Source organism: Artemia franciscana, chromosome 1 (genome assembly GCF_032884065.1).
Source record: "Artemia franciscana chromosome 1, ASM3288406v1, whole genome shotgun sequence".
Taxonomy (NCBI): domain Eukaryota; kingdom Metazoa; phylum Arthropoda; class Branchiopoda; order Anostraca; family Artemiidae; genus Artemia; species Artemia franciscana.
In genome coordinates this window covers 70345368-70359989 of record NC_088863.1, presented here as the reverse complement: position 1 = coordinate 70359989, position 14622 = coordinate 70345368, and the positions used below count along the sequence as shown (strand labels likewise).

At 35.9% G+C, this 14622-nt stretch overlaps 1 protein-coding gene and 1 long non-coding RNA gene across 2 annotated transcripts in view; both read left to right on the top strand.

Annotated features, from left to right (window-relative positions):
• Window positions 1-1687: 1687 nt before the first annotated feature.
• LOC136037990 (zinc finger BED domain-containing protein 5-like) lies at window positions 1688-2488 on the top strand. Its single transcript, XM_065720939.1, has one exon. The coding sequence runs from the start codon at window positions 1688-1690 to the stop codon at window positions 2486-2488; it is 801 nt and encodes a 266-aa protein (XP_065577011.1).
• Window positions 2489-4437: 1949 nt separating this feature from the next.
• The window catches only part of LOC136033480 (uncharacterized), a 41193-nt gene continuing 31008 nt past the window's right edge, over window positions 4438-14622 (top strand). The window contains exon 1 of the long non-coding RNA XR_010618933.1: window positions 4438-4534. This is a non-coding gene — a long non-coding RNA (uncharacterized LOC136033480). The remainder of the gene's footprint in view (window positions 4535-14622) is intronic.

Sequence of the window (14622 nt, the reverse complement as noted above, 5' to 3'; positions counted from 1 at the left end):
ATCAATTGGAACGATCACTTCCAGTTGATTATCATTGAAATTAATTGAATTTTCTTCAATTGAAATAAGGTGGGATTTTTTAACTTCAGGTGGTTGGATCACTACAGGTTGGTTATTGTTGGTATTAATCTCGTCATTTACGACCATTGTTGATCGGCACTGTACGCATAACCATTTAGGGTTTTTTAGGCGACCACTTTTTGTAATGCCAGGACAAGCTGGGCGCAACCATGCATTGCGCATAGAACACTGGCATGACCTAGTTCCACATTTTCTGTAGTAATCATTACAAGGATGAGATATGCTAGGCTAAGGAACAAAAACGACACACAGACAACAATGTTGTCCCTGGAAAACATTCGTCCGTTGTAGAAAACGAGACACAGACCATAACAACAACACACAGACAACAATGTCGTCCCTGGAGAAAATTCGTCCGTTGTAGATGCTAACCAGTACAAGCTGGGCGCGACCATGCATTGCACTTAGAACACTGGAATAACCCACTTCCACATTTTCTGTAGCAATCATTACAAGATGGGACATTCTAGGCTAAGGAACAAAAACGAGACACAGACCTTGAATTAGAAACTATATCTTCAACTAAAACCTGGTTGCCTGAGCCAGAATTAGCACTTGTACTTGCTAAAGAAAAGTTTAACAAGGCTGATCTCGCGTCTTCACTTAAAAATCACAGGTGTCATTTATTTAAAAACTAGACGTCTTGACAGGTCAAGATCTAGATGAAGACTTGACTTTGTATTCTGCTGATGATTTAAGCATCCTTGATGAAAGTGTGAGCAAAATGAATGAACTTTTAGAGGTTTAAGGAGTTCAGGATGCTAGAATAGCTTTGAAAATTAATGTTAAGAAAACTAAGTCTCTCAGACTAGGAGCAAGTGAAGAAAAAAATGTGGTGCTGGGTAACAAAAAGATTGATCTTTTTGGCATCTTCACTTACCTTGGCAGTATTATTAGAAAAGACGGGGGAAGCATTGAAGATATGAAAAGTAGAACAGCCAAGACTTAGTGTGTTTTTTCACAGTTAAAGAAGTTTGGAAGAATAGGAAGTTTAGTCTGCAAACCGAAATTAGAGTATTAGAAGCTACAGTGATGAGAATGGTCAAATATGGCTCTGAAGCATGGGTGCTCCGAAAATTGGATGAAGATTTCCTGGATGTTTTCCAGAGAAATTGCCTACGGCTTGTTTTGGGTTACCGGCTGCCTAACCGTATTTCAATCAGAAGGCTGTGTGAAAAATAAGGTTCAATCCCCCGTTCTCGGACTATAATAGAATACATTGCAACTGAAATTGTCAGCTAGGCTGTTGAGCAAATAAAGGTGACGAAGATGTTTGCGTTGCAATTTCATGAAAGTACTGATCTGTCATGTGAAGCCAATATGATTTTTTTATCTGATATCAAGATTATTCTGATATAAGAGAAATTATTCTGTTTTATCAAAACCTAAAGTCGAGAACAACAGGAGAAAAACTATTTAAGGTGACTGACCCATTTTTCCTCAGAAAGAGGTATCTTGTGGGACTGGTGTATATCAGTTTGCACTGATGGGGATGCCACCCTAACAGGGAAGAATAATAGGCTCATGGCCTGAATAAGGAAGAAAAATCCCAATGTGAAGTGGGGTGCGTTGCATCATTCAAACACAAGCTCTTGCATCGAAAAGCATGAACTCACTTCTTCCTGATACCCTTAGAGAGGCTGCAAAAGTAATCAACTTCATCAATGCCCGATCACTGACCTCAAGACTGTTCAAGTTGATGTACGAAGAGATGGGTTATGAACATCAACATTTACTTCTGTACACAAAGGTTCACTGTTTGTCTCTTGGGAAGATTTTTAATAGACTTTTGAGCTCTGACAAGAAGTTCATATGTTCCTTCTGGATCAAAACGTCTGCATTCAGTTCACTTTTTGAAAAACAGGACTGGGTCTGCAAACTAGCCTATCTTGCAGATATTTTTGACAAAATGAATGACCTGGATCTCTTAATGCAAGGTTTCCAGATGGACGAACTATTTCGGAATTCGAAGATGTGTGTTTTCTTTAAAAAATTGGAGTTCTGGCTTAAAAGGGTTCAAAGGAACAACGTTAGTGTCTTCCCAACCCTTGACAAGTTTGAGGACGATAGTGAAATTAATAGCCTCAACACAATCTGTGATAGTATTCGGGAGCATCTGACAAAGCTGCGAAATGAACTTGTGTCATATTTTCCATCGATTGTGGCCCAGGATAGAACTCAGGATTGGATCCAAAATCCATTTGTTGGAGATACTACCTCAGGCCCCGGTCTTAGTGACAAGCTTACAAAGAATTTAATTGAACTTGCCAGTGATCGTGCCATAGAACTGAAGTTACAAAACGTAACTGTTTTCCAGTTTTGGTTGGAGGTGCAAAGAGAATACAAGGAGCTAAGTGAAATCGCCATCTCTGTTTTGTTGCCATTTGCCATCTACTTACCTTTGTGAAGTGTCATTTTCTGCAATGTCATTATTCAAAACCAAACACAGAAACAGAGTGAGTGTACGAAGTGACCTTATTGTTGCAGTTGGGGACATCGAGCCAAGATTTCAAAGTATTTTAGTAAAAAAAGCAGCTTCAAGGGTCACATTGATTTTTGTACGTACTTGTACACATTTGCGTTATATATGACAATAAGTATCCTGTTTTTGACGATCCGATCTTAGTTGAGAAGACAGTAAAGCAATTATTCTAAGGTAAGGGGTACACAGCCATTTGGGGCCTTGATTAGGGGTACGTGGACCGTAAAAAGGTTGGGAACCACTGTTCTAAAGGCACAAAATGGAATTTTGCGACAGTAATGATTTATGTGGCTAATATGAACGTTGAAAGGTGCAATGATTGGTAAGCCTATATTATAGCTGGAGAATTAATCCAAACATAAGAAATTTGCCCTTAAGTCTGAAAGGGCCATGTTTATTTAAATAATTAGACTATTCTATTGAACAAATTAAATAAGAAAACTAGAAAACATTGAAGCCAAATGTGCAGATAGTTTCATGATTTTGAAAAAGTGTGAAATAGCTGACAAGTCAAAACATGACAATAAAAGTCAAAGAATTTTAATTAGAATCAAACCTTTAGATTCAGTGAATCCAAAAACCTTCCTTCAAAGTTTTTAAGCCCCTATCTGCAAAAGTGTGGGATTTTGTATTATTTGCCAAAAGAAGAATTACGGAGGCCTGTTAATTATTTGTTGTTTTTTTTAGGTGTAATTGTATCGAATCCACGGTCCTAGAACTTTGGAAGAGGGCTCATTTTAATGGAAACTAAAAGGACTGGTGTCCTTTTTATTTGACCAAAACGATTGAACGGCTAAAAGCCCCCCCTCCTCCCCTCCCCACGTCTCTTTTTCCTCAAAAAGTTGTTCGATCAAAAACGTGAGATAGCCTTTTTTGTAAAGCTTAGCCGATAGGTTCCAAGACTATACTTTTAGATTTAACACGACCCTTGCCCCTCATGATAGGTTTGGGGATAAAAGTGTGCTAAGAATAATTTGTTAAGTATAATAAGGATGATGTACGATCTATGACAACCATTTTCATTGCCATAAAGAAAAATAACGGGTGACGAAATGGATTGGACTTGTTTTCTTTGGGCTATATATGTGCATATTTGGGGAAAGGGTAAATTTTAGGTTATATTAATTTACCTCCACACCCCTTAATGTGAAAATATAAAGCGCAAATTATATTAGTAAATAACTAGAGTATTGTATTTTCATAATATTTTGCTTATTTCATTAGGATTAACATAATTTGACTTCTTGGGTGTGTTCCGTATAAGTAACGAGTACCTCTTTGTTTTTGTAAAAGCAGCAAGACCTGTGCTTATCGAAATTTGTGAAGAGTGAGGCACATTTTACTCATGAAAATATAAAAGTGTTTTTTCCAAAATTGTCGCTTGTGTCTCAATAATTATACTAGCTCAAATAGAGCAAAAAGAAAAATAGTATCGATAATTTTTAGGATCAAAACTGTTTTTTTTGTGTCCATAAGAAAAAAAAAACCCAAAATAAGTATTTCGATTAGATCACCAATAACCAATTTTCAGTGAGTTGGGCGTAAGCCAAATACAAGGAAAATACGGGGAGGAAGCAAGGCTATTGTTCAGAATATGCAAAAAGGCGTTTCAAAATTTCAAGGGCAATTTTCGTTTAAGAAAAACAAAACATTCATCAAAAGATATTTTTCCACATCTTGGGGTGATTTTGCACCCTTCCTATACGTGCTCATGTATAGAATATGGTAAAGATACGAAAAAAAATCGACTAATTACAATGAAAAAGAAAATTATAATTATAGATATCTTTTGTCAACTATCTAGCGATGTGCACGCTGATTTATTGATTTTTATTTCAAGTCGATAGAACATGGCAGCGTTCTTTTTTAAATGACAGCAGCACATGAAATATCTCATATTTTGAAATGGAAGAAAGCATGGAAACTAAAATAATTAAGAAAGAAGGACTTTGGAGTAACTTACCAGAAGAGGTTAGAGTCTATGGTAAAATTCTACTTTTGGCTATCCTGGAAAGGGGTTAGGTTAGGAAAATTAAACTTCCAGAGATGAGTCTATAAGCTAAAGTAGCTGGTATTTTGAAGTACCTAGGCTACCCCCACTCCTTCCCCCTATAGAGGGCCCTAGTGATATTTATAAATTTGTGTCTTATAAAAATGAATCCCTATAAAATAGATCTTCTGCTTCAGTGAGGTTCAACATAATTGTTTTCAGCTGTACAACTTTGCTGAATTTAGCCTATAAGGTTTTAAATAGACACTAATGTATTTCTTAAATTTTGATACAAAGCAACATTAACATGGCTTAAAATTTCGTTAAATTCTAGTTAATTGACTTCTTGCTATCTTGGAAAGGGTTTAGGTTAGGAAACTGAAACTTTCATGGGTGGGTCTACAGGCTAAAATGTCCTGGAAAGGTATTTTAAAGTACCCACCTCCACTCCTTCTCCCTCTAGAGGGCCCTGAAATTTGCCTACATGACAGGTTGGTAAATTTATTGCAAACTGTATAACTGGTCTTTCTATAAAGTGAATATACCACTTGATGCCTTTTTCATGCTCTTTACAAATTTAACAATTGCTTCTACTGGAAACTTAAATTTAACCACTTTTTACTTAACCTAAACTAAACTAGCCTTGTTAAATAATTTTAGCACTGAAAAATGTAGCATTAATTTTTCAGTGGAAAAGATGGTGCTGAGAAAATGTAGTATTATTTTGCAGAAAATGAGCAATAAGTCAGACTCTAATTGAAAATTCATCATTTTGAAGAGCTCAAAAAGTGCTTAAATTTGAATTTGAGATTGAAGCAATTATTATGTTCAGAAAGAACATGAAAAAAGGCATCAAGAGGTATGTTCACTTTATTGGTAAGTCAGTTATATGAACTGTAATAATTTTTTGAAAATTTGTCATTTTTAAGAGCTAAAAAAGTATTTAAATATGATTTTTCAGTAGAAGCAATTTTTCTGTTCATAAAGAGTATAAAAAAAAGGCATCAAGTGGTATATTCACTTTATATGAACGCCAATTTTACTGTTTGCTATAAATTTACATGTATATACCTATTAAAATTTTGACAAAACAACATTTTACCTTAATTTTTGGTTATTGGTTGCTTTTTCTCTGCCTTTAGTTCTGAAAACTCAATTCTTGTTATTTGAGTAAAATTTTGAGCCATATCAATGTTTTTTTTTTCTCAAAATTTAGGAAATGTATTTGCACATCTTTAAAACCTTATAAAATGGAATTGAGCAAAGTTATGAAGCTGAAAACAATTTTGTTGTATTTCAATCAAGCAGAAGATATATTTTGACAGGTTTCACTTTAATAAAACATACATATTTCAAAGGTCATTGCCCTCTAGAGGGGGAAGGAGTAGAAGTAATTACTTTAAAATACCTTCCTGGGACATATTTTAGTCTGTAGATTCATCCCTGAAACTTTCATTTTCCTAACCTAAACCCTTTCTGAGATAGCAAGAATTCAATTAACTAGAATTTTACCTAAAATTCTACTCAAATAGCAGAAAAAAAAATGCATTTTCAGAACTAAGGCCAAAGAAACTGATAACTGAAAATTAAGGCAGAATGTTGTTTTTTCAAAATTTAAAGGTAAATATAAGACTGTCCATATTATTGTCCTACTCATAAATTGAACACACTGCTTGCTGCCTTTTTTTATGCTCTTTACATATATAATAATTGTTTTTGTTGCAAATTCAAATGCAAGCACTTTTTGATCTAAACTAACCTTACTATAAATAATTTTGTTGTAAATCTTTTGTTTCATCACAAGTTGTCTCATGTGTATATTACTACATATAGCAAGATTCTGATAATCAATAGGGTATATTGTTTCTTTGTCATTTTAGAGAACCACATCCATTATTTAGCCTTCTAAAATCCCCCACCAACAAGTCTAAAAATACGTAAAGTGGGCTTGCTACAGGTAACATTACCCATAGAGCAAACCATATTAATCCATGAGCACTGCGGGTTGTAGGGCATGGTCTATATTCTATATTTATTTAACAGTGATAAAACTATAAAAAAAATAAATAAAAAACCTTGGTAAATTCATGATACTTCATGTAACTCACTTAGCAACAAAGTGAACATACCACTTGAAGTCTTTTTTTATGTTCTTTACAAATATAAGAATTGTGTCTACTGTATATTCAAATTTAAGCACTTTTTAACCTAAACTATCCTTTTAAATAATTTTATCACTGAGAAAATGTACTATTTTTTTTTGAAAATGATGGGAAAAGATGGTGCTGAGAAAATGTAGTATTATTTTGTAAAAAATGAGTGATAAATCGTACTTTAATTGAAAATTTGTCATTTTAAAATTTCAAAAGGTGCTTAAATTTGAATTTGTGGGAGAAGCAATTATAATATTTGTAAAGAACATAAACTAGGCATTGAGTGGTATGTTCACTTTATTTGTAAGTCAGTTATGTGAACTGTCATACTTTTTTGAAAATTCCTCATAATTAAAATGATGGTGATCAAAAAGATGATTAAAAAGTGCTTAAATTTGAATTTACAATAGGAGCAATTATTATATTTGTAAAGATTATAAGAAAGATATCAAGTGGTGTATTCACTTTATCGTTAAGCCTGTTATAAGAAATGTCATAATTTTAACAAAACCTCAAACAAGGCTTATTAAATAATTATAGAATACAGACCTCACCCTGCTGCCTGCAGGGATCATAGACTAATACAATTTGCTCTATAGGTAATATTACCTGTAAGAAAGCCCAGTTAATGCAATTTTAGTTTGCCCCATGGAGTAGGTGGGTCAACCAGAATTGGATGCACTCCTAGAATTAGTATTTATAAATACTAGAGAATAGAAACCATCCCACTTTGCAGCATAGTTTCCAGTTTAGACAGCTTGTGGTGAAACTAAACATTTACCAATTTTGTCCCTGAGAAAATGTTGTATTATTTTGTTGAAAATAATCAAGAAAACATTGCTGAGAAAATATGGTGTTATTTTGTTAAAAAAAAACAACCAATAATTCATACTTTAATTGGCAATTCTTCATTTTTCAGACCTCAAAAAGTGTTTAAATATGAATTTTACAATAGAAGTAATTTTTTTATTTATAAATAGCATAAAAAAGGTATTGAGTGATATGTTCACTTAATTGGTAAGTCAATAATATGGACAGTCATATATTTTTCAATTTCAATAGGTATAGACCTGTCACGTTGACAAATTTCAGAACCACCTATAGGAAGAAGGAGTGGAGGTAGGTACTTCAAATTACTTTAGGAGGACATACTTTAGCCTTTAGACTTATCCCTGAAAGTTTCATTATCCTAACCTAACCCCTTTTCAGGTTAGCCAGCAGTAGCTGAAGTAGAAATCAATCTTAATCTTGGATATTATATAGTTGTGATATAGTCGTGATAGGGTTATATAGTTGTGATGATTAGGCCTAGACCAGTAGGGATTGGCTGACTATAATCTTGGAAAACATCTTGTCATCCAAAATTTGAATCAAGACAAAAGTTAGCTCTACACTCTAGTTTATATTAATACTCACTTATATTAATACTTAATTATTGTGTTTCACAGCACTCGTCTTAGATTAAGAGCATCCAATGTCAACTGTGTCTGTTATTAGGTTTTGTTGTTCTAATTGTAACATCCTGTGTCAAAGATTAGACTGCAGTTTCTAAGATTTTTTTCTAGATTTAAATGTGCAGCCAAGATTAGGCTCCTATGTTCATACAATATTCAAGCTAATCACATACTTAAAAAGTTTTTTTTTACACCTCTAATGGTAGAACAATCTACTTTCTTGGTGTAATGATTAAGCTATGATTTAGCTAGTAAAAAGAGGATTAGCTGGCTGACTATTGGGTATCTTACCCTTGTTAGCTTTTAACCAACTCTTTAACTATACATCACTATCTGAAAACTAAAGTTACCTTTTGGGGCTAAAAATGGAATTTACCTCAGAAGTAATTTCTATATTTGGAAAAAAACATGAACATTTTCAGGTTATGTGATTCCTTTCTTTTTAGCTAAATTTTATGGAAAAGTGTATATTTATCCAACAACTACAAAAGTGAAACCTGAGAAAATTAGTTTTCCACTCAGATGAGGTATAATAAAAGTATGAAGTTGCTAAGTTAATCTACTAAAAGCACACTTTTCCAGACTGTAAAACAAGTTTTCCAATCAGGTAGTCAGCCTATACAATTCCCTTATAAAAGAAAGAACCCTGGGAAAAGATTTCATCTTCTGCTCAGATGCTCTCTTGAAGGAGACAAATAAAAATGAATCGTTTAATTTGAGATAATTTTGTTCTCACTTTTCTGATGGTGCGATAGCATATATAGCCATACAATATAGGCAATTGAAATAAATAAATTGGCATATTTTTGTTTATAATATATAGTATCTTTGAGTGAATTAGATTATAGTTTTTTTTTTATTATTATTTGCATTATTAACACTTTTAAGATATTGTTTTTTCTAAACCAAAAATGAAGCATGATTGTTCATGTTAAAATGGATATCTTGAGTCTACACAGAATAATTGGTTTTATAACAAATCAGTCAACAGAACAAACAACAAGCAAATGTTATTAGGACTACTAATGTCTAAAATGACTTCTTTGGAAAAGAGCATAGATTAAAAATCTAATGGTTTTATTTCTTATTGTAAACAAAAAGTAAAGTAAACAAATTTTTTTAAAGATATTTTTGTTCCTTGGGTTGGTAGTGTAGGCTACTGGGCAAAATTAATTACAGCATCTCTCTTTCAATTTAAATATATACAAAGAAGACCAAATCAAAGAGGACAACCCCCTCAGCGGAAGCATTCAGGGCAGCTGACCTAGTTGCCCCCATACCCTTGGAACATCCCTCCCCATAGATCTATTTTATTCTGAGCAACAAAGCCCTTTTTGGCTATATTCCCATAGACCTAGCAGTGGTATATTCCCATAGACCTGTCTCATGACAAAGAACAATAGCACTTCTTAGAAAATTATAAAAAATTTCAATTAATAAAAGAAACAGTAAACAAAGTAAACATGAATTGAAAGTCTGAGTGTTGATTGGAAAAATAAAGAATAAATTTCATAAGCTTATAACATAACAAAAACAAACAGATACATTATGATTAGCAAGAAAGATACTCTTAGCAGTTCCCTTAACAGGTACTAAGTAAAGAATACCACTCTAAGATAAGAAATATTCTTGTTTGTCTTTCATAAAGAGGTTTTAACAAAAGCTGTAATATTGTTTGTTGAAAAAGGATTGTTTAGCAACATATCCAATGATTTAGCCTTTTTGTCCGATTTCATGTTATTATTCCCTAGCCCAAGAACTAAGAATAATAGCTTGACAATAATTTCTGAGGATACACCCACAACCCTAGATTTATTCTTCAGTTTCCTTCTCCTTAATTAACTTCATTCCAAGAAAAGCAAGAAAGTTTTACAATCCTGATTTTGACAAACATTACTACCAGTAAATCTAGTTATATTGATTCATGATATTTGCTTTTTTCCTAACTAAGTGTAAAATCAATCCTCAAACTAAGTGTAACATCAATCCTCCAGAAGAAAACACCATCAAATTATGAAAACCACAACAACAAAAATCTAAAATACTAATATAATTCCTGAAAGTGCTTCACATTGCTTTACCCTCTACCCCCTCCCCCTCCCATTGATGAAAAACATAGCCAAAATTATATATTCCTCATGTGTTTTTCACTTTTCTCTCATTGGGAAATAAGTAATATGACTGAAATCAAGCAACAGAAGAATCCCTTTGAAGCCATTACTACAATGTTTGTATTAATAGGGTTTATGCACCCAGCCTACCTATAAAATAAAGCAACGTATAAGCACAGCACAAGCAATAGGTAGGCAAAGTATGATATAGGCACAGCAGGGAATCAAGCTCAAGCATAGCAGAATGTTATATCTTTCTTCTTTTGTCATTTAAGCTGCCTGCACCTTATCTTCAATCAACACTCAACACTGACTCCTACTCATCTACTGTGAGCAGGGTTACACACTGTAATAACTACCTTCAGAAAGGTACATGTAAGAAGGCACTTGGCTTGCTTCTTACATATTCACTAACTAGTTCACTTCTTCTTCCTCCCATACTGGCTCTATTTACAGGTTAAGCCTTTTAGGTGGGTTGACAGCTCTTCCTGACCTGGTTTGGATTGGTTGATATAAACTGATAGTGGTGGTAATGGAGTTGGTACTAGGCCTCTCCACCATATGCCTATCTGGCATCCCTGAATCTCCAGTGGGTGTTACCTCCATGTGGGATGCAGCTGGTGGAAATGGTATGAAAGGTAAGGGTGGGTTGTAATATTTGTTCTGTGACTCTGCTAGGGATGTGCCCATCTCTGACATCAACTATATTGGGCAATTGCTGGTTTGGAAAGACTGATGCAGCCCTGCTTTGTTGATCTTCAGGACAGCATTGTAGAGGGTCTGATAGGTACTTTTTGTTCCTTCTTATCACCAGCCAATCCTCTGTGTTTACTATATATGAGCACAGCAGCTCTGAACAGGCAAAGATTGTTGCTGGACTCCAGATGCTTGAGGGGATACTTGAACATGTACATGTACTACTAGATGATTTTAACTGAGCCTGGGTCATCTCGTGGGTTTTGCATCTTGCAACACCATTTTTTAGTGTCAATGAGTCACTTCTGGCAGTAGTTTTTCTCTGACTGCCTGGTTTTTGATTCCATAGACAACTCTATCCCTAATCATCTCATCCTGTTCCTTATAGATACATGGTTTGGCTAATGTCTTTAAGTCTGTAATGTACTTTTCAAGGGTGGGCTGTAATATTTGTTCTGTGACTCTGCTGGGGATGTGCCCATCTCCAACAGCAGCTATATTGGGCAATTCCTGGTTTGGCAAGACTGATTCAGCTCTGCTTTGTTGATCTTCAGGACAGCATTGTAGAGGGTCTGATAGGTGCTTTTTATTCCTCTTATCACCAACCAGTCCTTTGTTTCTACAATATATGATCACAGCAGCTCTGAACAGGCAATGATTGTTGCTGGACTCCAGATGCTTTGCAGGGATACTTGAACATGTACCGAATCCCCTATTGCAAGAGGAGACAGGGGTTTATCTGATTTATCATAGTGAGACTTCTGCTGCTACTGCCTCTCTGCACGGGAGTTCAGAAATTCCTTTTCTGGGACTACATTCTTTTGCAGATGATTGGTTTTGCATGTTAAGATCGATTGTACCTGGTGGCTCATCAGGAGTTGCGTTGGTGCTGCTAGACCATCTACAGGAGTGTTCTTATATTCAAAGAGTCCCAGGTAGGGTTTCTCACCCTTTTCGGATGTCTTGGTCATCAGGCTCTTGGCTGTTTGTACTGATTTCTTGATTAGTCTGCTGGGTTTCAGATAGATTGGACTGGATGTGAAGTGCCTGAATCCCCATGCGTTTGCAAATCCCTGGAATTTTTTTGAGGTGTACTATGTGTCATTATCAGATATTAATTCCACTGGTATTCTATATTGAGCGAAAAGAGTTTTCAGTTTGGTAATCACTGCCTTTGACGTGAGGGTATTCAGTTAATCAGCTTCAAAAAATGACTTGGATAACCTGCAGTGGTCAAGAAATCAGCTCCATTCCACTTGAAGAAATCAGATGCAACCTTTTGCTATGGTAGAGATGGGACAGGATAGTTGATCAAAGGCCCTTTTTGGTTTGAAGGTATGTTTTTGGCACAAGTTCTGCACTTCCAGATATACTGCTTAATGTCTCCATTCAGATTTGGGCAGTAGACAAGCATGCATGATCATTGGTTGGTTTTATCCACACCAACGGGGGCAGCATGTAGTTGCATCAGGTTGTAAAGCTTGGGGTATCACAAGTCTCTCTTCTTTAAAGATGATGCCATTTGCTATAGAGTGTTTATGCTGGATGTTCCAAAAAATGACAGTATTTTACTGGCACCTTTTCCTGCAGCTTGGCCATCCATTTTCTATAGCCTTGTGAACATATTTCAGTTAGAGGTCTGTTGGTTTCATCCTTGATTGCTGCTGTCTTGCCATCACTCACTGGTAACTGTTTGCTGATTTGGTGCACATAAACATCGAGTTCCTTCTGTAGTTTGTCATCTGTGCTGGATAAGTTCAGCCTGGACAGACCATCAGCCACAGGAATTTATGATCCAGGTCAAAACTACAAGTCGAGATTGTAAGGCTGAAGCTGCAGCATAAGTCTCTGGACTTGAGGAGGGGCTTTATGGACTGGCTTGGCAACTCTGGTCTCCAGTGGCTGATGATCTGTTATAACTGTAACATGTCTTCCATGCAAATAGTGGTGAAAATGTTTGGAGCCAACTTTATACAGCTCCTTTTCAAGTTGTGAGTATTTTTGTTCTGCCTTGTTCTGTGTCCGAGATCCATACGCTACCAAATCAATACGCTGCCCTATCAAAGCAGAGATGGGCTCCCAAACCATGCCCCAAGGTATCAACTTTTAATTCCACATCTGTGCTTGTTTTGTTGAAGAAATGTATTTGGGACAGTGGGGTGCTTAAGATCTAACAAGACTGCATCATGGTCTGGGCCCTATGAGAATGTGTCTTGTTTGATGACGTTTTGGTGGACCTTGGTTTGGGTAGACAGATTTGGTATGTATTTTTCCAGGTAGTTCAGCATACCAAAGAGAGTGAGGGGCTCTTTGGGTTTTTGGGGACTGGACATTTTATGAATGGCTTTCCACTTTTCCAGATCTAGCTTTATGCCTTCTGTTCCAGTGATGTGTCGAAAATAGCAAACATTGGTTACACCAAACTGCCACTTGTCTCTGTTAAATCTCACCGCATTTTGCAGGGTTTGTTCCAGGTGTGATTTCAGCCTCTCATCGTGCTCTTCCTTGGTTCTATCAAATACCAGAAAATCATCGATTATAGCAGCAAAGCCTTTTAGCCCTTCAAGTGTTTTGTCCTTTCGTCCCTGGAACTTATCCTGGGCTCAAATGATGCCAAAAGGCATTCTCTGAAACCTGCCATATATGGTGCTGAATTTCATAGTTTAAGATGCACTTTGGGAAAGTACAAGCAACTAGTACCCAAACTGTGCATCCAGTTTGCTAAACACAGTTGCACCACAAAGTTTTGAGGTTGCATCCTCTTGGGTAGGGATTGGGTATTATGGGCGTTTAATGTATTTATTCAAGTCCACAGAATCAATGCACAACTGCATGCTTCCATCTTTTTTCCACCATGACCATTGAGTTGACCCACTCAGAGGGCTCAGTTACTGTTTTGATTGTTACATCCTTCTCCATCTGTATTAGCTCCTGTAAGAGTTTATCCTTTAATGCTTCAAGTCCTCTTCTAGCAGGGTAGGCAGTAGGTACTGACCTGTACTTCAGATGAATATCGTACTTATCTTCCAGTCAACTGATTTCATCAAAGGTTTTTTTGTACGGATCTTGTATACATGTTTGGGGTTCACCTGAGTTCACCTTGAGGATTGGCTTAATTAAGTCCAAACTGATGCTAGATCGGTAGCCTATGATGGGCGCAGATGGTGAGTCAACAATATTGAATTTTTGCATCGCAGCAGAGCTGATTTTTTGGCTACAGTTCAGGACACAGGCTCCAAGAACTGGTATTGTGGCACCACAGTAGCTAGTGAGTCTTTGGTTAGTTGACTAGAGTATGGGTTTTGGGTTGAAGTGATCAAAGACTGATTTGGGAATGATGTTAGCTTTGGCCAATGTCTCCAGTTTGCAGCCAACTGGAAGCTGATAGTTTATTATGAGAGTAACCATGGCTTTGTCTTTCCCATTGTCTTGATTGATGATGCACAGGCATACTGTCTCATCTTCTTCTGGAGTTGCTCCTGTTTGCTTGTTTCTTCATCTATTGCACTAACAGTCTTGCTTCAACAGACTTTAGCAAAATGATTTGGCTTCCTGCACTGTGAGCACATTTTACCTTTTGCTGGGCAGACATGTTTGGGAGAGTATCCCCTCCACAAAAGTAGCATTCTTTACTTTTTGGAACGTTACTTGCCAG